This window comes from Bemisia tabaci, chromosome 4 (assembly GCF_918797505.1).
Source record: "Bemisia tabaci chromosome 4, PGI_BMITA_v3".
NCBI classification, from domain to species: Eukaryota; Metazoa; Arthropoda; class Insecta; order Hemiptera; family Aleyrodidae; genus Bemisia; species Bemisia tabaci.
In genome coordinates, this window is record NC_092796.1 from 3659623 (window position 1) to 3682250 (window position 22628).

The window sequence follows — 22628 nt, forward strand, 5'->3', positions numbered from 1 at the left end:
TACTTGCAGTCTGTGGAGAATCGTTGAAATTTCGTGAATAACGCAATTTTACTAATTTTCAGCACACTAAGTGAAATGATAATCTCATTCGGTGAAAATTCGTTTTGCATCTGGTTACACGAGGTGGAAAAATATCCCCAAGTTGTATTTTCGCCGATTTAAAATGTGTTTGTGTTTTGTACATGAGTTATCTACATTATTGTTCTGTAGAGTACGCTTTCATTGATGCTGTTGAAAAAAATTAAAAAAATCGATTTGAGACGGCGTTTCCGGTTAGATGCATTGCAGTTTCCGGTTCGTAGTGACTCTAGCTCTCCATTCACTCATTTTTGCGCATGTACTATCCTGGCAAAAAAAGTAGTCTCAGTGAGGTGTGGGATTCACTTTCACTTCGAAATGTGTTTATCTTTTTTATCATAAACCTGTTAACCTAGTTCGTGATCAGTATTCGTGCTACTCGGTCTAGTCAGTTAGATTCGCGAAAAAATTAAAATCGTAACAATAAACCGGTAGGACAGAATTACCCACCAACTCGCCGACAGTCAGCGCGTCGTGTTTGACCGTGACAGATCGTCCCCCAGTTGTTTTCAAAAACGCTCAAAATGCCCCTCTTGTGTTTGTGATACAGAACAGTGTTTGCGTTTTCAACCCTTACTGTACTCTTCTGATTTTTTTTATTTGCCCAGTTTTTCTTGTGTGAAGTTTATCAAAACTCATCAAAAATGTCGATGTCTAGAAGTAAGTTACAAGCCTCCTATATTTCATTCAATCTAATCTAACTGAAAAATTGCCCAACTGTCATTCATTTCCTCCCTTACCTCATCCCACATGGTTTCACTTTGTACAAGATGATGCAAAGTAAAAAGCAATCTAACCGTCCAGAAGAATTCTGTTTAAGCGATTCTTTCCCCCGATAATGGTTTTCTCAGTGTCAATCTGGAAATCGATCTTCATCATTATTTATTATCCCTGCGCCTTGTGAAAAATTTACGATTGCACCCTTCGCGTACACAGCTCACCTTTCAGTTCAGGCAACATCATTGTGCATACATTGTAGGCATTTTTGCCATGTATCAGCTAGTACTGACCTCTTGAAGGGCACAGTGTCCCCACCTAGACCCCCCTCTCTAGCAGTTTCATTTGCAGATATTTTGCAGACATGGGAAATTACAATATGAGATCTTAAATTTTTTTGATGGCTAACAATGTCAAATAGGTAAACGAAAGGATCTTCCAGTCAAAGCTAGAATCCATGTTGCACAGATTGCCTCCAGGTGGCACTTGCCCACAGTCTATTAAATAAGTGCGCTAAATTCAGATGCACCGACAGATGTACGTATTGGTGCTTGTATCTGAATAATATACCGATCATTTTACAGGCATGTTGTTCAAATTTCTTCCGTGCCTGAAAAGATGTCGTTTTCTAGGAGATTGGTTTTAGACACATGTAGAGCCTTAGACAAGTTAAAACCTAAATGTGGTCACCTATGATCTTGCAAATAAATTTAGTTTAGACTTATTTTTGTCTAATCTTGGTAAACATATTCTTGGACCTACGTTCGAGAGTTTGATGTATTTTGCTTGATCAAGGTATTGTGGAGTCTGATGAAGGGTTGAAAAAAAACAACAAATGCTAGGAACTTGCATTTTTAATTCGGATTGCTCTTTTCAGTTCTATGTATAGTTAAGAATAAGCTACTACTTAGAAGCTTGAAAATCACAACCGTAGGGCCACAAGGAAACTTGCTCACCTATTTGACGCTGTTGCCAAACATTTACTTCACCCCCTCAAATGAAGTTTCAGTATTCAGTACTTCACTTTCCTCAAAGCAGTAAAAAAAAAGTTTTTTCTATTTTTAAATTAAGATGCTGGTAAGTAGGTACCTAATTCATTTTTTGTGTTTCCTTTCCTCCAAGGTACTTCTACCGAAACATTTTCCCCTTCAAGTATTTTAAGTAAGCTGCTTCTGTGGGAGGGGAATATTCCCTTATAAGTCTAAAGGAGGGGGGGAGAGGGGATCAAGCCCAGTCTTATGTAAGCCCTCCATTTGAAATGAAAATTATATTTAACAATTTTACACTTTTTCAGCTATTTTTCCGGCTTCTCAGCTATTTTCTGAAAACTGGGGGGTATGGGAGTTAGGCTGTCTCACGTAATTGAAAGGGGGGAGGGGGTGAGAGGGTTTTTTACGGGTCCCCCATAAGGAGGGAGAGGGAGGTTGAAAGTCGGTGAGAATACTTTCTTCATGAAATACTTGAATGACCTCAAAATTGATTAAAACAGAGATCAAATTTTGGAAGAAATTCAGCCCTATTTTTTACCAGAAAAAAGTATAAATTCTTTGAAAAATGAAAATGATCAACCCCCCCCCCCCCCCCCCCCCCCCATGATGGTCAATCTTCAATAATTGAGGGGGCACTGGGAGCAGCATCTACCCTCCCGTCATCCTTAAATGGATTGCATCAAACTGAGAGGAACCAAGCCACATCAGCCATTGCCAAATTTAATTGGACAATTCAATTTTTTTCATGAAAACTGTTGTGCAGATTTTTGTGCAAATTTCAGTGAATCCTCTGCACAGTACGAAGTAAATTTCTTTTTTTGAAAGAATCCGCACCAAAGTTCTTTTGTAAAAAATTAAATTGTCCTGTTAATTTTGGCAATAGCTGATGTGGCTTGGTTCCTCTCTGCTTAACGCTGTCCAAATAGCACCTCTGCGGAGGGGGTCCGTAATGTGTTCCGCGGACCTCCAAGGTGTTCGCGGCCCAAAAAGTATGGGGAGCGTTTCTGTAGGTCACTCGACTAACACCCTCTCGGCGTATCCGAAAACAGTGCGATTAATAATCATAAGTGAAAAAAGGCACATTGCGCATGATAAGGAGCAGTCCGATTGCGTAACTGTCTCCGTCCTTACTAGCGAAGTCGGAGCTTGAGACGGGTCACGCGCCCACAATGGATCGAGTCAATGGGAGAGGTCGGTCTGACTTTGGAAACTTTAAAAGCTTATAACTCCGTTTATGCAAAATTTTGAGACTCTAAAAGTGGTTCCATTGGTTCCCTCGTGAAATTTTCTGTCAGGAGCACCCTTTACAATTTCGAATGTGATGAAATTAACATTTTAATTTGCAGTTTTAGTCAAAAAGTTTATGTCCGAACTCCCTGATTGACTCGATCCACTGTGCGGTCGTGCAAAGGAAAAACGCCGAAGAGCATTTGAACATTGCCACATTCCGTCCGATTAAATATTTATTTCTGAGGTAAATCATGAATATTTTTCCTTGACTTCTTTAGATTCTGTTGATTTTAGGGCGAGTATGATTCTCCAAGAACCCGGAGAAAAATGTTTCTGAGTCTCCTAGAAAAATTGTACGCTAATAAACGAATTTCGGCAGGGTCTGAAGGCTCATATAGGGTGTCAGGGAATTTTAAAAAGTCAGGGTAAATCGGGAAATGTCAGGGAATATTATAAAGTCAGGGAATTTTCAGGGAAAATGTCAGGGAAAATTTGTTAAATCACCTCCATTTGCTTTTTAGAATGGGTTTGAGATTTTGAACAAGAAATTTTGCCTGAAGACTATTTTCAATTATGTCTTCTTAACCATCCGTCACATCTTCAATTGTCAGGGAATTTCACCAAAATGTGCCTGGGAAATGTCAGGGAATTTCATTTTCTAAATTCTGTGGAAACCCTGCTCTTACGGCGCACAGTGGATCGAGTCAATAGGAGAGGTCGGACAAAATTTGGGAACTTAAAACGCTTATAACTCCATTTATACAAAACTTCGAGGCTCCAAAAGTGGCTCCATTGGTTTCCCCGTGAAGTTTTCCTCTTGAAGCACCCCTTATAATTTAATATGTGACGAAATAAACATCAAAATTCTCAGTTTTAGTAAAAAATTTCATGTCCGACCTCTCTGATTGACTCGATCCATTGTGCGGCGTTCCATAGCATGTCCGCCGGAATCGAACGCGACTTGACCCTCCATCAATTTGACTTTCGGCAGCGATTCAGGGTCGAATTTTTGGAAGAGTTACGAAGCATGGTATCAAAATTGAGGGCTACGTTTTTTCGTCCATCAAAATCTACCTAAGTAAAACTCAGCCGTGGTAAGGAAAAACGCCGTATGAACCTTCAAGCTTTGCCGAATTTCCTTTGGTAAAACACGAATTTCTTGGTAAACTTATGAATATTTTCCTTCCAATTTTTCGGATAATTTCGTTCGCAATTTCACCTAATTCCCCGAAAATTTCACGGAAAAATATTCATAACTTTCCTCAAAAATAAACATATTATCGAAGGAAATTTGGCAACTCTCGAATGTTCATACCGGCGTCCTTCCTTAGCACGGCAGAACTGCAAAAATGCGAACTGCGTGCGCACTGTATTTGGCGCAATGCGTGAAGTATTCATACAGTATCGCAGGCGCTAATGTGCGTTTCACGCCTCCCGACTCCCGTCATCGAGCCTGCGGTTTTGCTTTTGCAAAACTATACCGCGCTAAGGAAGAACGTCGTATGAACCTTCAGGTGTTGCAAAATTTCCTTCGATGAAACACGAATTTCCTGGTAAACTTATGAATATTTTCCTTCCAATTTTTCGGATAATTTCGTTCGCAATTCCACCTAAATTCCCCGAAAATTTCACGGAAAAATATTCATAACTTTCCTAAAAAATAAACATATTATCGAAGGAAATTTGGCAACTCTCGAATGTTCATACGACGTTCCTCCTCAGCACGGCAAAACGGCAAAAACGCGTATCTCGGTTGCGGCGTTTTGAAATCTCCGCTACTGTCTCATTTTTCAAAAGGAGACCGAACCAACATGATGACTTGAAGTCTCAACAGAATATTCCCTATGAAAAGAGGAAAACTCACAGAAATTTTCGAAAAATAGTGTCGAGTAGTTTTTCATGTAGAAAATAAATGAGAACAGGAAGTCTGCAACGCCGAACACCGAGGTACGTGTTTCTGCAGTTTCACCATCGATAAAAATTTGGATGTCGAAATTATATTCGCTGAAAACCACGTTGCGTCAACATGAAAACATCGTTTTCCGCCGCTTTCACGACGAGAGAACGTAGCTCTATTATTCCAAGGTTTAAAAATGGACCCAAACGATTCAATTTTGTTCATGAGTAATACCGTCCATTTTCAATCAAGAATTGGGTTGATTTATGCAAGTTGACGGCAGAAAAATGGCAGTGAAAGCAGTCTGACGCTTCTAAACAGTCTTCTAGTTAAAATGAAAGCTGCCCATGGAAATCTTGCCCAGTTGAGATGTTTTTAGTTACGTTCTTTCTCCTGATGAGGATTGGCCGATATTGCACTTTTGAGCTATGCATCTTTATGAAAACAAATGATCACGCGATTATTTGCACCCTAATAATTTTCCAGCGATTAATACAATCGCTGGAAGGGGGGGGGGGGTGGTTGGGGGTCAAATAAAAGGCCTCCTATCATATCTTCAAGCGACAAGTTATACAGCCTAATTACATCTCTAATCGGATAAGTACACTTGATCGTTAACACCTTGTTTTAGCTCCATACTGATCATAAACTGAGCCCTTAGGCCTCATCCGCAGCCGCCACATTTCCGGAAAATAAACCCGTTTCTTCCGGAGTTCAGTTAAATAAAACCCCACAGTATGACAACCCGGGCGTTTGATTTTGGGAAACTTTCAGATAGCACCGAATGACTTTACGATGCCCGCTTAGGCATGGAGAATGCTTCGAAAGAAACCAGTCGGGGCGAGCTTAAGGAAAAGACACCGCACTCCGATGCTTAATTACCATTCGAAATTTACACATGCGAATTCAACCGGTTTTTTGCGCAAGACATCAATCGGGACTTTTGGCGAGCGTGGCATTTCGGCAAAGCTCGGCGGTGTGTGAGGTGAAAAGTTCGGGCGAAAAGTGTGGTTTTGTCGCGTCTCGTGTTTTTCTTCTTCTTCTCCAGGGTGTCTACAAGTCCGGAATTTCCGAAAAGTCCGGGAATAGTACTGATTTCTTAAGGGAGGTCCGGAAGTACTGGAAAAGTGCGGATATTCCGCAGCAGGTCCGGAATTTTTGTCATTTTTGTCGCGACTTGGGCGAGAAATTTAAAATTTTGGAATTTTTCGATTTTCGTCAATTGGGAGGTAGGTACTGAAAAAGCACTAAATTTTCCTGTGGAGGAGGCACTGAATTTCTTGGGAATGTACTGAAAAAGCACTGTAAAAGTACTGATTTTTGGCCAGCTTGTTTTAGTAGACACCCTGCGTTCTTCCTTTTCTTTCTCTTCAGCATTTCTCTCTATCTTGATACATTACGTCTCAACTCTAGTCTGACAAATGCGTGTCTTTTAGACCCGAGTAATTTTTTTGAAAGTCATTTCTCTTCTCCTGTTTCTCATCAAACCGCTTGTTTCATTAATAGGTCTACAAAAAATTTTCGCTACCAGTTTTTTCCACTCAATTATAAAGATTGTCTGGGGGGGGGGGGGGGGTGTAGTGCCTCCCATTCATGACTATCCGTTTTTATTGCTTTTTTGAAAATATATTGAATTAATTACATGACGCTAAAACTTGATGCAACTTTTTCCAAGAAAGGAAGTTTACAACAACGAATTAGTCATGTACGCACGGAGAAAAAAAGTTCAGTTCATATTGAACACCGAAGTTTTCGGTGTAGGAACGAACTTCGGTTCTGCTTAACGAAATTCGGTTCCTATGACCGAAAACTTCGGTTACCTGAACCGAAGAAATGCGGTGTTCAATTTAAACTGGAGTTCCGTTTCTGTAACCTAAGTTTTGTTCCTAGATGTGCATTGTCAATGGTGTTAAATAGATTCCCTTCAATACGCTGATTATGTAACCGAGTATACGTTCAAAGCTCAGGGCGCAGTAAGGGACTTTATTAAGAGCGGAAGTTTGATTGCAAATGCTTATGAACCCTCGATATTTGAAACAAAATTACCCTGATTTACCCTCAAAACCCCCGTAAAGAGAATGTGCAAGTGCGATGGATCACTATAATTAAAAATGCGGATCTAAAGAACTCAGATTCAGTAAATTTATCTTTATTCTTCATTAAATCAAATGCAATTTCATTATGTAGTGTAATACTGACCGAAAAAACGAAAATCACTCAAATATTTGGCTGAAAAAAGTCCATGTGCATTTCAACATCAATTGATTGCCTTTAATTAAATCAATCTCAATCGCATGAAATATTTTGTATCGAAATGTGAATGAAAGTGATCGCCATCAGCCGTACCTATTAGAGCTCTGAATCGTTAGTTCGATTACATTTTTTGCGTGGTGCCAAAAACAGATAAGAACCAGGAGGATAGGTATCATGCGTCATTTTCTTCTCTCCGGAATATCATAAACCTACATGTCTCGGAAAATTTACCGCCGGGAACTGAAATTCCTTTTCTCATTGACGTCTTAATATTGCCCTTGACGTACCTACGCTTTTTGAAGAATGTGTCTTTCCAACACATTTTTCAGTGCTTACGTTCTGTAAATCAACTTTTTCCTTCCCTTCGCTTTTTTCAAGTCGGTCTTTTGAGCGCACAGGCTCAGTTTGTTTGAACCGAGCGGTCCAAGAAGTGTATAGAAAGGAAAGGCCATAAGTTCGCAATCGAGTAATTCATATCTTATGCCACTCCTCTTCTTAAGTTAAAGTTTCAAGTGTTAATATTCTGAGTGCTTTTTTTGTACGGTCACAAACTTGCTAACGCTTTTTTTCACCTCTCAAGAGAAAGTCGAGTAAGGTACGATATTTGAACGAGGAAAATAACATTTTTTTTACAAGTTTAGTGATGATGTATTGACACGAAGTTTATTGCATTCACATCGTCCAGCTCATATCTAATAACGCCTATCTGCATAGAATAAACTGACGGCACGTGCGTTATTTCTGAAATGAGCCAAGATTAAGGGCTCTTAGTTGCAAAATTTAGTCGAACTGTACCGCGTTTAGCAGAAAGGAATCGAGCCACATCAGCTTTTGCCAAGTTTAACTTGGCAATTTAATTTTTTACAAGAGAACGCTCATGTGGATTTCTTTGAAAATGTTGGAGAATTTGCTTCGTGCGATGCAAAAAATTCACTGAAACTTGTACTCAATTCCGCACAATCGTTTTCATGGAAACAATGCAATTGCCCAATTGAACTTGGCAATTGCTGATGTGCCTTGTTTCCTTTCTGCTTAACGCGGTCCAACTAGTACCCGGGGTTATTGCTTTCACTTCAGACGTAAAAAGGAAGGAGCCTGCAGCTCTGGAAAATCCACGGAATTCAGGACGGACCGCTTGGGACTTCATTGATAGGTAGCGTCGCCTACTTCTTTAAATAGGCAATTATGATTGCATGCAGGGTATTTTGCAGTTTCCTCGCAAAATGAAGGCGCAGTGAAGATATAAGCCTGCGTTTTTGTCTCACGGGTTGCGCTCTTTCGTTCAACTCTAATTATTTAAGTTCCTCTAATTTACTCGCAAGCAACATGCCGCGTGTGAGTACTTACTCGTATTTTGCTTAGGGAGAACACTTTACATCTCGGACGTAGCTGAATTTCCCTTGATTAAATACAAATTTCCCGGGTAGCTCTTAAATATTTGACCTTCTTTTCATGAGAATATTTCTCGCTTTTTGATCAAATTTATAGAAATTTTAAGGAGAAATACTTTCAGCTTCTCAAGAATTAGTTTTTTATCTACGGGAATTTGCCAACGCTCGAATTTTTTTGTACAGAGTTTTTCCCGCAGCACGGCAAAAGTGGACCGCGTTAAGCAGAAAGGAACCAAGCCACATCAGCTATTGCCACATTTAATTGGGAAATTTAATGTTTCACATGAAAACAGTTGTGCGGATTCTTGCGCAAATTTCATTGAATTTTCTGCATTGTTTGAAGCAAATTCTTTACCTTTAAAAACTCAGCAGCATATACATTCTCTTGTAAAAAATTAAAGTGCCCAGTTAATTTTGGCAGTAGCCGATGTGGCTCGGTTCCTTTTTGCTAAACGCGGTCCAATTATACGGTTGACAAGTCCGATTCCTATGATTGTTATAACTAATGTTATGAATGGGCATTGTTGCAGGCAACACAGAGGAAACTCTGAAACTGATCCGAAAGTCACTCCGCTCGCCGTGCATGGAGCTCGAGGGCACCCACTTCGATGGCAATATCCCGCACATCTTTGTCACCTTCGGCGCCTCCGTAAGTTCAATCAACTTTCCACTTTACACCGAAAATCGTATTCATGAGTACGACGGAGAAAACTCCGAAGGAATTTCTTTAAGCAACAAATCTGCTTCGAAGCTATTTACTTTTGTAAAATTTACGAAACGTTTTCTTGAATTCACATGCTACATCGTTGACCTCACAAAACGATTTGTAAATTTCACACTGGACTTCGAGAATTCACATGGAGCGTAGCTGTAGCCTGGACTTGCTCTCCCCCCCCCCCCCCCCCCAAATGTTGCAATCGTATGAAACTGCTCAATGACAGTAGATCCCCCCGTAAAAGTTAAATGGGTCCGTTGCCCCCCCCCCCCCCCCCCCAATTTTTCTAGCTACGTTTATGTACATTCAATAAGTACTGAACATGAATCTTACAATGGACCACTAGACAAAGTACGAATTTAACCAATCTGATACATGTTTCTTAACAAGAATTTCACGTAGAACACGATTCGCGCAACGAAAGTTACTGAAACCAACTCCTAAGGAAGATATTAACGTTTTTATATTTCACATTGGTCACGAGGAATTTGAACTGCCCGCTCACTAGAAACTCAAAGATCTACGTGAGTCAAAGCGCGCACTACAACGGTTTCAGCAAGCTCCTCAATCGAGAAATGTTCATTTCCCACCATATGTTTTTCAAACTATAAGTCATTTGCTATAGCTGAGCCATAGCGTCAAGATTGAGGTTGCCAGATTTTTTTATCGCAGAGATGTTCATGATAACGTTTAGCGGGCGATGTGAATCACGTAGAGCATTGAGTTTTCATGAGCGGGTGGTTTGAATTCACGCATCAAGAATCATTAAATATATTTAGAAGGAGTTGATTTCGGTAATTTTCGTTGTGCGCATCGTGTTCTACGTGAAATTTTAGTTGAGAAACATGTATCAGAATGCTGAAATTCGTACCTTGTCTAGTGGTCCATTAGTTGCCTTTTTTCACAAGATGGATTCATAATTGGACGTACCTATTTCTATCAAACGGAACTAAGCGCCAATTTGAGTTCCTTTTGAGGAGTTTAGAATCCCGGATAGCGCGTTCTGTCAAACGGAACTAAGCGCCATGGAAAAGCATTGCGAGTATAGGAACGAATGAGCCCAATGCCCGGTTCCGCTGCCAATCTAAGCCCTCCTCTACCTTCCTCACCCTATGGCGCTTAGTTCCGTTTGACATGAATACATCCAATTAATTGAAGCTTTTTTTCTGCGAACGTTCTTCCTCAAACCCACCTCTTTTACCTATATCTGCCGAAAGGCAAGCAAGCACTTTTTATTGTCTTTTTCAGTTCTATTGAGTCCAAAGAAGAAATAAACAATTATTAAATCGTATCCAGAGATGGTGCCCACAACAGGCTCCTTAATCTCATAATTAGACCGACTTTTGTCATATTTTATGATCCTCACATCCTTTTTACTTAATCCGAACAGGTAGAAATTAATTGATCAAGCCTCTTTTGCCGTAGTTGCAGTAATTCGTCGCTTGGTTGACATGAGGACGTAACTACTTATTGAGATGAGCCCGGAAAAGCATTGAAATGTATGGAAGACAGGGTTCATTGCAGAGTGTAGTTACGCCCTTATGTCAGCCAAGCGACGATTTTTTCTTTCGAGCAAACTCTGCGAAGTGTGTCAAAATCCAGCTGTCGTGGCAACCATGGCAATTGTTTTGTTTTATCTGCAAAAATGCGTTTTTATCAGCGAAAATTCGATCTGAAGAGGCCGTCAATTCAGCGGTGTCGGTCGTTTTAAGTGGCTCCATGAAGTGTCAACATTAAGTAAAAGAGATGTGTACCTCAGTAAAACAACGTAAACAACTCGGATGAGCTGCCCGTTGTTTTAAATTGAGATCACTTTGAAAACTCCTTCTTAATGGTGAACTTTCTGAATGTAAGTATTGTAAGAACATGGGAAGAGGAATCTTGCGTTAAAAAACTGAAATTTGAGGCATTAGCGCCACTTTAGATGAGTGTCGCACGGATGCGGACACTTTGTTACAAAAACTGCTCTAAAGTGTCGAATGAAGCGAGAAAGGCATTTTAAAATTTCCATTTTAAAGACGCAGCCTTGAGATTGAGCTGTTTAAAAATGTTTAAACTTCAAAAATATGAGCAAGGAAGATTGATCAGCCATAGTCAGGGCTCAAAATTGTTGGATTCTAATGTAATTTAACGCTTTTTTGGCATGCACGAAAATGAATGAAACTCATATTTTTAAGCAACGCGGTTTATTTTCCGGTAAAATATCAGATTCTGATTTCCTGATCAAACTTGACGAAAATTACTCTTCGCAAGAATTTTCCACTGCTCTCTCAGTTCCCTTTTATCGCTGAAAATCACCGCTCTCTCAGAATTTTTCCCAAAAAACCCTTTCCATCAGCATCCAGCGATAAAACCCATCGTCCAAAATACCACGATTTTTTAGTTTATCGAATGCTTGTGACGTTTTCATTAATAACAAAATAAATTACCAGACGTAAATTTGCCAGCGGGCTGATTTTTGACATTGATAAACAAAACAATAGACAAAGAAGACATGAGGAGTATGGAGGGATCCTATTGATTGAAATGGGTGGTTCCTATAGACTAAGAAGGAAAATGATGAACTAACTTTAGAATTGCTCGCGGGTTGCCGTCAGTTAGTCTATTGCCAACCTCCTTTGTCCATTGGAACAACCTGATTCCACCGATAGGATCCCTCCACATCCCTTTTGTCTATCCTTTTGTCTATCCCTTTTGTAGCTTTGTCTATCAATTTCAGCAATCAGCCTGCTGGGTTTATTACCCGTGTCGGATTTTTTCGTCTCTTAATGGCAGAATACTTTTAAGTGGAGGTCGGTAGAGACTGACTTTCCAAGATCCGTCACCTCTGATGGAGCCTTGACTAACTCTTCAAGTTGGCAAGTGGGCAGATTAATGCAGAATGCGCTCCATATCTCCGGTCATCTGGAGCCATAAATTTAGCGGTCAGTCTCGATTTGCCTCCAAGCTTCGTCATTTCACTCTCAGCGGGCGAAAAAGTTGATTGAATTAAATGTAACGCAATCCTAAAGCGAAGTGATATTCTTGGAAAAAAATTGTACCCAGTTTAATTAGACTTCATTTTGCAATCAGGAACTACAATTGGATATATTGCATTCTGCCAAAAGGAACCGAGAACATTCCGATGTTGCTAGGATTGTGTAACTTACATTCTTTGCTCTAAAATTGCTGAAATCATGCAAAAAATTAAATTTACGAAGGTAATTTTCGTCTTGAATCCATAGTTTAGTGGAGTAAAGACATAACTTGTTTAGATTATCAGTTTATACTTGCAAGGTAAAAAAGTTGCGCCATCTCAGCGACATTGGAATGCTCTTGGTCCTTTTCTGGAAAATGCAATCCAATTTCAAGCTCATCCGTGAAAACTTTTTTATGCGAAGGGAAACTTAAGCAGGGTCGGACTGGCTCGCATCTGAGGGCGTAGACCCTTGGCTGGTTAAAGGGGCGTAATGTGACATTTCCTGATGGGGCATCCCTTTCGTGGAGAGGGGTTCAGAAAATTTTGGCAAAGCAGCACAAGTTTACGCTATTTTCAGGTTCAATGTTCATTAATCGTACAGAGTAAAAATTGTAAAATTGACCGTATTGAAGTAACCGACAGACTTCTGAAATTAAAGAAAACAAAAAACATTAAAGCCTCTGGACGCATCCAAGCACCCTTATTTCCACAAGAACCGTTCCAGTGCTGCGGTTTACACGAGCTTAAGACGTGGGTTTAAAAATCCATTCTAAAAAAGAATCAGGCAAGAACCTGGAAAAAGAAGAAGGAACGAGTATCAATACAGCCGACGACAAGAGGGACGTATTCGGGCCTCTTTTTTAACTTTTCTTCCGAATCTGAGCGACACCTCATTGGCAGCATATAGCAGAGCATTGAGAACTCACGCTTCGCGTCATCGCGCCTTCAATTTTTCAGATGCAGCACGGACGTCCATCAAGTACGAATAGTTGTATCTCTGCGCCGTCGTTGACGCGCATCCTTTCCCTCGCTTTATTTCCATATTGTGTATGTTTGCGTTTGTCTTATTCGTGATCAGAGACAAGAGACCTTCCACTGGCCTTAGGAGGCCAGTGCCGCTAGGGCGACAGGTGGAAGCTGTTTAGGAGAACTCGGACAAAATTTGGAAACTTAAAAAGCTTATAACTCCCTTGATACACAACTTTGAGGTCTGAAAGTGGTTTCATTGATTTTCTCGTGGATTTTGCTTTTAGAAGCACTCCTTAACGTCTAAAATGTGAGGAAATAAACAACAAAATTTACTGTTTTGGTCCAAAATTTCATGTCCAACCTCTCCAATTGACTCGATCCACTGTGCGCCGTGTGACTGCTTCGCGGCCCAACCCTTTAAGTGCTTCGCACCTTAGGCGTTATGCGTTATACTCCTACGATTTTACACCAGGCATAAAATCATAAAATCGTTGCATATTAGAGCCGGATTAAGATTTCTGAGAATGTGTGCGTGGAAGGCTGAAATGCCGTTTTATCTCCCGAGAAGTCCCGCGATTGGTTGACCCATTAAAAATTGAAATTTATGTGTACTGAACGTGATTTCATTTCAATTTACTCGCAAGAAACCCCACGCACATTCAGTTCACTGTACTGCCGTGCTAAGGAAAAACGCCGTATGAACATTCGAGAGTTGCCAAGTTTCCTTCGATAAAATGTTTATTTTCGAGGAAAAGTATGGATATGTTTCATTTAAATTTTTAGAATCTCTAGGTGTAATTGCGAACAAAATTATCTTAAAAATTGTAAAGAAAATATTCATAAAACCAGGGAATTCGTGTGCTATCAAAGGAAATTTGGCTGTGCCGACAGGTTCATACGGCGTTTTTCCTTAACACAGCGGTGTATCTCTCGTGTGCATTTTTCATGCAACGGGCCCATCGTATCGCGAACTTCCGACGACTAAAATATCGTCACCTTCCAGGCAAAGTATCACAAGCGCCATGCGACGTTTAAAAATTTCCGCCGCCATCATATTTTTTTACAGAGAAATTGTTCTACGAAGCTGTCCGATTTCACTGAATTTTCTTTGTGCTGCCGATAAAATTTAGTGAAATTTCCAAACAGATTCAACCAACAATTTCTCAGTAAAGAAATAAAATGGCGGCGGAAATTTGTAAACGTCGCATGGCGCTTGTGATACTTTGCCTGGAAGGTGACGATATGACTTCCACAAGGCACCTTTAACCTAACCGCTCAGCGAATAAAGGTCGCTGCGGGCAAAGCGCCAAACAATCAGCAATAATCTGGATCCCGTGAGAAATGAGTGACGGCGCGGCGCCGAGTGACCCATTGCCGCAGGGCGTCGAGTCGTGGACGCTGATTGTGGGTGAGAGTGAACGTGAACGATATTTTTCGTGAATGAAAATGAATCGGGTGGGCGGCCCGGGCCGTCAGCGCCGCGCCGCCATCGCTAGATTTGCGGCTGATTATTCGCAAGGCTAACCGCAGCGGTGCCGTTCTGCGCCGCCAAAGCCCCATCAGGACCAGAGACGAGATACCCTCCACTAGTATCTTGGCCATGGTGGAAGCTTTTACTTTCGGGACTTCAGCATTCTACTGTTGACTTACCTACATGGTTGATGTTTAACAACGTGTTGGCAGTTTCGTTTCGCAAACAAGCCGAAAATGCCCCAAGTTTAGGAAACTTGTTTGGCTCATGACGTCACCCGAAGCTCATCATTGACCATGTAGGTAGGTCAACAGCCGAAATTAGGGTGATGACTGTTGCTCCCTTATAATTGTCCATAAGGAGCTGTTGAATCCCTGAAAGTAAAAGCTTCCACCTGTCGCCAAGAGGCCAGTGGAGGGTCTCTTGTCTCTGATCAGGACTGATTGTGAGACAAACGGAAGGTGGAATTTCAAAACCAAATCGGTAAGCGCAGGGTGGCATGAACCGTAAGAAAGAAATGAAAGACTGTAGATTTTAGTGAAATATTTCATGAAATTTCACGTCACGAGGCTGTAAATAATCTTTTATATTTTTCAGGGGCTAGAGTATGCAACCCGCACTGAAAAACGCATAAATAGAGGAAGTCACAATTTTTGCATTTTACGAAACATGAAAAGGAGCCGATACTTTTCGATATCTTTCATAAATTTCGTGAAATATTTTACGAGAAATTTCAAGATTTTATTTTTTATGAAATTTTGCCACCCTGAGTAAGCGCCATTTCGTTTCAGTTGGAAAATTGATCTGATGCACGAAAGAATTCCAGATGAATGAGAAGATTTTTCAACGTTAAATCGCTCTGAATCGAGGGATTTTTCGGTAAAAGGGCGTATGAGACTTCCAATGCCGCCAAGATTGTACAATGTAGTTCTCCAGTTGTTAGTATCTTATCTGATTGGTTTGCTATGCTTTTTTACAGGAATCTGCTCCGAGTTTTTCCTCACTATTAATTAAATTGTTAGGAAGTAAGTCGACTGTGAATGAATTTCATCTGCCGCAAAGGCTATAAAAAATGGACTATCTTAGTAGCATTGCAAGCCTCATACGCCATTTTACCGGAAAATTCCTCAATTACTGATGAGTACGCCAAGAAAGTCAGAAATCCTTTCTTTAACGCACAAGTTGCCAGTTCAGCCCTGGATAATTCCAACTTTCCAGGGCTCGTTGGCGAAAACGGAGTTGGGCGCTCTAGTCGACAGAACGACTAACTAGACCAGCCTCGAGCTGACGTAATGCCCTGCCGGATACCGGTCGAATGTAAACCGGTACATTTGTAAGTCAAATTTCAGTCATTGCTTTTGAGTACAGCCGAACGAATCGTGAAAATGTATTCCAGGTCATATTTCGGATACGGTCGATGGAAGAGTTAAACGTCCCATGGGATTTCGATTCGTATTTAGGCTTTGTTTGCCCATTTTTTGTGTTTATTTTCGCTAAATTAATGGGGCTATTCTGTGAATTATTCTTAGATGGACTCTAATTGATATTTTTGGGAGAGCCCCATGCATATTTTTGTAATCAAGCCTCGTTTTTTAATTTTTTCTCCCGAAGTTGAGCGACACCTCATCGGCAGTATAGAGCGGAGCATTGGGAGTTAACGCCTCGCGCTATCGCGCCTTCAATTTTGCAGATGCAACACGGACATCCGTCAAGCACGAATAGTTGTATCTCTGCGCCGTCATCAACCCGCGCTCTTTCCCTCGCGTTATTTCCATATTGTGTTGGTTTTGTTAGTCTCACTTGGAACGGTGCTTCAAAGGCGATGTGAGCAACACGGCCGATGGTAGGACCGACGTAAACCGGCTTCATTTTTTAACTTTTCCTGCGAATCTCACCAGCAGCATAGAGCAGAGTATTACGAGTTCACGCGCTATACACGGCGACCGCGAGCGTACTGTATTTGGCGCAATGTGTGAAGTATTCATACAGTATCGCAGGCGCTAATGTGCGTTTCACGCCTTCCGACTCCTGTCATCGAGCCTTCGGGTTTGCTTTTGCAACATGCTGCCGTTCTAAGGAAGAACGCCGTATGAGCGTCACGACGTTGCCATATATCACTCAATAAATAACGAATTTACCGGAAAAATTGTTAACATTTGAATCAGTGAGAACGAAAACACACCAACTCGGAATCTATACGCTAATAATCAAGACACAGGCAAAACTAAGCAGTTGTTGAAGAAGTTAGTACAAGAAAAAGATTGTTGGTACCGCAAGAGAAGTATTTAAGGATACTTTAAAGGTCCAAGTTGGAACAGATGCGTTAACTCCAGTGACCTTTATGATTACTGACTCTCTGTTATAAAAATTAAGCATTTTTAGTTACCGAGTTGGTGTGTTTTTGTTCTCACTGATTCATTTTTCTTTAACATTTTTATACAATTTTTCCCCCAGTTTAATCTAAAATATCTGAAAATTTCAGGGAAAAATAAGCAAGACCTTCCTGAAAAAGATATGTTTTATTCGGAGAAATTTGCCAACTCTCGAATGTTCATACGGCGGCGCGGCGCCGCCGTTTTTTCTTAGCACGGCAGCAGTGGCGTGGCGTAAATTGCGATATATCGATTGCTATGCCATTTAAACCTATGTTAAAGAATCGATTGTTAAGGCGTTCGCTACGAACACCTTGTTTATCGATCCTTTTCCATAGGTTTAAATGGCATAACAATCGATATATCGCAAAGCATGCCACGCCACTGCCCCATTTAGCATGAATAGTAGTATCTCGTCTAGATGCCTCTTATTTTTGAAATTAGTGGCCAGCACACTTAGAGTCCTCGACGTCCGGTGTACAGTGTTAGCAGAAAGTGTAGAGTGCGGACCCAAACCCCCCCCCCCCCCCCCTCCCCACCCAAAGAATTATTTATGAGATTTATCCAGGAATATTCACACGGAAAGTAATCAGTACTCGTAACGACTTACCATGTATATTCATATCGCACGCGTTTAAAACTCATTACCTCAAATATTTTAATATTACAATTAAGTTTATTTGCATCATTTTTTTTCTATTTCGACGGTGTAAGTCGGCAATCACATAACTCGGTTTGCGACGTGGCAGACTTCCTGTCATACTTTATTTTTCAAACGGAAAACTACTCAACGGCAATTCTTTAAAACTGCCATGATTTTTCTTCTCTGTGCGAAGAAAATTCTGCAAAAACTTCATGGAATGACGTCAATTTGTTGTCCTTTAAAAAAATAACATAGAGGCGGAGATTTTCAGACACCGCAAACGAGTTATGTGATTGCCGACTTACACCGTCGATTTTCGGCTTGCTAAATAAGTTGGAAGGTAGCGACTTACGATGAACCCGTCGAATGATTTTGACGTATTTCTGCCAAGTGGAACTATGTGCATTAGGAAATGAGCCCTGAGACTCATAAGAATACATGCATAACAGAGCTCGTGTCATGATGCACATAGTTCCGTTTGGCAGAAAAAGTCCATTTATCTTTATTCGAGTATGATTCTTCCTCCACTATCTAAGTTCACACGAATCCTGGAGATATTCAATCTTTCCGGTATAGAAAATGGAGGATGAATTATAAATTTTGAAAACATCTTATAACACAGTTTTTTTAAATAAGACTATTTAGAATAGTTTAAACAGAATATTAGTGATAATTTTGTGTCATACCTACATTTTTATGTAGGAATCAGTCGACGATGCAATCATTTCGTGCTTGCGAAGGAAACAAAAATTAACTCGAGTCCACTACTGTCCGTCGTGAAAGAATCTATGCACGTTGCAGGCTAGTTTAGTCCGATGTTACAAAATTATTTTCTCTTTATAATGCTCCGTGGTTGTAAAATTGTGGAGTAAAATTCAACAAACCCACGAAGTTTGATCTAAAGCAGAATAAAATCAGCTTAGCAAGCGATTTGACGTTTAAGTGTATTTGCTGATAAAGTTATGCCGTTCACGCAGTTACCAGCATCAGTGTCCATTTTCGCATGCTGGCAGCCCTTTTTTCCTCCGTTTTAACTCATTACAAATAATCGATCCCAGTGTGGTTCATTATATCGATTATCGATTGCATTATGCGTTACGCACATTAGAATTTACAAATTAAGGAAATTGTTGCCAACTTGCGAGAATCACCATTGTTGAGTATTCTCCAAAATCCGAGACAATATTATATGTATATACAGCGTCGATATAGTATACTTTTAACAAAAAAATCTGCAGGTTCGCTTGAATATTTTTAAGATAAACTGAAACTAAAGCTTTGAAGCTGAAATGTCTGCACACCAGACACTTAATAAGTAGGTATGAGTAGGTTGAGAACTTCCCAAAATCTCAACGTTCTTCTTTTGCCCATCCCAGGGGAACTTTGAACTTGGTGGGAACATCTAAACAGTTGGGGAACAACCCTCCATTAGCTCCTGGCGGAAACTTTAAAATGAGCGCATCGGAGCACAATGGATCGAGTCAATCAGAGAGATCGGACACACAATTTTTATTGAAAACTGCGAATTTAGATTTCTAATTCGTTAAATTTTAAATTTTTAAGGGTGATTCTATAAGATAATTTCTCGAGGAAACCAATAAACTCGCTTTTGTAACCTTAAAGTTTTGTACGAACGGAGGTATAATCTTTTAAAGTGTCCAAATTTTGTCCGACCCCTCCCATTGGCTCGATCCACTGTGCGGAGGCACTATTATTGTCCTGGAACTGGCGATTATCTCTGAACAATGGACCACTAGACAAGGCACGAATTCAAGCATTCTGATACATGTTTCTTAATCAGAATTTCACGTAGAACACGAGTCGCGCAACGAAAATTACTGAAACTAACTACTGACGAAGATATTAACCTTTTTATTTCACATTGGTTACGCGGATTTTGAACTGCCCGCTGCCAAGAAACTCAAAGCTCTACGTGAGTCAAATCGCGCACTACAACAGTTTCAGCAAGCCTCTTAATCGAGCACTGTTCATTTCCCACCATGTGTTGTTCAAATTATAAACAATTTGCTATAGCTGAGCCAAAGCGTCAAAATTGTCGTTGCCAGATTTTCATATCGCAGAGACTGTCACGATAATATTCAACGCGCGATGTGAATCACGTAGAGCATTGAGTTTTACTGAGCGGGTGGTTTGAATTCACGCATCAGGAATCATTAAATATCTTTGTAAGGAGTTGATTTCGGTAATTTTTGTTGTGCGCATTGTGTTCTACGTGAAATTTTGGTTAAAAAATATGTATCAGAATGCTTAAACTCGTACCTTGTCTAGTGGTCCATTACGCACCACTCAACTGACCAATCAGAGAGCGGTATAGACGTGGCGTATTCGCCTTGCACAGGCACTCTAATAGAAACCCCTTAATATTATTTCCCCTCAGAAATTGCTCGCAGATCAGGCATCGTGGGGACTGGGGAGTGCGGCGGCCGGCACGGCGACCTTACGACCTTAGCACCAAGGTGAAGAGTGAAGTGCGCGATAGAGAGCAAAACTCAGAAGCCGGTGCGGCCGCTGCTGATGCCGGTGATCCGCGCGGCGCACAGTGGATCGAGTCATTAGGAGAGCTCCGACAAAATTTGGAACCTTTAAACCCTTATAACTCCGTTTTTTTTAAAACTTAGAGTTTCTAAAAGCGGTTCCGTTGGTTTCCTCGTGAAATTTTCTTCCATAAGCACCTCTTGAAGCAGGGCGTCTAGCATCAGGATTTTCCCGAGTCTATCAGGATTTGAGGTCGATCAGGATTGAATCCCGATTTCATCAGGATTTGAGGAAAAATCGGTCGTAAAATCAGGATTTGAGGAAAGTCTGACGTCCGATCGAATTTTTTGTTCGAACTATTTTTGTGAAGCTAGAGTTTCTTCGCCAAAAATCAAGATTTGATCAGGATTTGGAAAGATTATGAAATCAGGATTCAGCAGTCAAAATTCAGGAAAAATCAGGATTTCATCAGGACTTCCCCCCATGAATAAAAACTCAACACCCTGTAAAATTTAAAATGTGATGAAATAAACATCAGCACTTGCAGTTTAAGTCAAAAATAACATGTCGGATCTGTCTAATCACTGGAAAAAAAAAAAAAAAAAAAAAAAAAAAAAAAAAAAAAAAAAAAAAAAAAAAAAAAAAAAAACACACATTGGATCTAGAGTCCAGACTCTTAGAAACATCGACAAGAAAAAATACTCTTGATTCAATCAGATTTAAGCTTAAATGAAGAACCAAGCCTCTTAATTTGAGCGGATTTCCTTTTGATTCAAGCTTGGATCTGATTGAATCAAGAGTCATTTTTCTTGTCAATGTTTCCAAGAGTCTGGACTCTAGATCCAACGTGTTTTTTTTTCCAGTGATCGACTGGAATCGATCCACCGTGCGGCGTGGAGTCAGTCCGTCAGTCCGTCACCCGCGGCCAGTTAGACTGACCCTGGTCAGGGCGAAGCGACCGATTCTGACGTTATTTTCGGAGGTATCGTCGCCGCGAACAACAGTGACGTGTGACGTTATGAGCTCTATGATATGCTCATACATCCGCTCTTTTTTAAGTGGAGCTAGAATTAGCCGGAATTAGAGTTGAGAGAGGTCAGTAAAAACCAAAGCCAGGGGTACGAAGGTGCTTCAGCTTCAGCACCCCAGAAATTCTAACTGGTGGCTCCGAGAGACCGGCAGGTCTCTTGTAGGAATCCTGAAAACTTGGAAAACCTACATAGAGAAAGAATATAGGTTAGTTAGAGGAGCCCCTACCCGAAAAGAAGGGACCCCGGAAAAGGTTTCAGTACCCTGAAATATAGTACCCTGAAATTCAGTACCCTTGTCGAGCGAGACCGACACTGACCAAAGCTTCCGTCAGTGATCCGCGGAAACCCTGAAAAATAGGGACATCATACATCAGGGATCTTCCCCAGCCCGAGACAGAAAAAGTCAGTGAGTTTGCATCAGCGTAGCCAGAGCATTTTTCTTGTGTCAACACACAAGTTGTGTGGGGGGGGGGGGGCAAGGAATTCTGAATCTCCATAGCACAATAAGGAGGGTTTTTAGGAGTCTCTTTTAATTTTTTTCAAGAATATGGTACTTTTTAAGACGCAGTTTGAAGCCATGTTGACGCTGCATTCGGCCGTGTGTAAGCTTTAAGCTCAAAATCCTATTTTCTATCATCTGCTTTCGGGGAGGGGGGGGGGGGACTGAAACCATTTTAAAGTCTAGGGGAGCCAGACCTCTTCAGAACTATGCCTATGGAGCAGGCATTTTCCAGTGTTTTTCGTGTTTAAAAGTTGGCTGCCCTTTCGGGCCCTGAGAGCTCCATATTTCGACCTGTCCGTTCTCTCGCCATAAAGGTACTCTAAGCACGTTTGAAGTAAGCCTAGGTCACTCGGATGTGGCACTGTAAGCATGAGCGGGATCCGTTGAATTTTGCGGGTCTATTTTCTCCACGATTGGCACAATGGAATGGAGATGTTGCATGTGTGAGGGATTTGCGATTTGACTGTTGATTCTTTTGTAAAAGTTCGTGAGAAACACGATGGTGCCACTGGTTTTCTCTGAAATCAACTCCCAAGCTCAAAAAAAGCTCTAAAGTTGAGGCCAAAATGGAGGGGATATCCCACCCTACCCTGAAAGTCCACGTCTACATCAAGACAAACTCTCCATGCAAAGATAGGGGGCAAATACATTGACAAGGCTACCACTTTATTTGGGGACTCCACCACTGAAAACACGGCAACCCTGCTAATGTATTTGCTCCCTATATTTGCATGGAGAGTTTGTTTTGATGTAGAGGTGGACTCTCAGGGTAGGGTGGGATATCCCCTCCATTTTAGCCTCACTTTGAGAGCTTTTTTGAGCTTGGGAGATGATTTCAGAGAAAACCAGTGGCATCATCGTGTTTCTCGCGAACTTTTACATAAGAATCAAAGTCAAATCGCAAATGCCTCACAC

General features: G+C 40.9%; 1 protein-coding gene across 3 annotated transcripts in view; it reads left to right on the forward strand.

Moving 5' to 3' along the window:
• The first annotated feature begins 418 nt into the window (after positions 1–418).
• Positions 419–22628, forward strand: part of Zw (glucose-6-phosphate 1-dehydrogenase Zw) — a 52417-nt gene continuing 30207 nt past the window's right edge. Inside the window, exons 1-2 of one of the 3 annotated variants that reach the window (XM_019042565.2) lie at positions 419–738; positions 9086–9204. In XM_019042565.2, coding sequence (XP_018898110.1) covers positions 723–738; positions 9086–9204 — 135 coding nt within the window. In that variant the 5' untranslated portion in view covers positions 419–722. Of the gene's footprint in view, positions 739–5762; positions 6141–7613; positions 7760–9085; positions 9205–22628 lie in introns of those variants that run through there. The other 2 variants (XM_072299170.1, XM_019042566.2) reach the window with 2 other exon arrangements.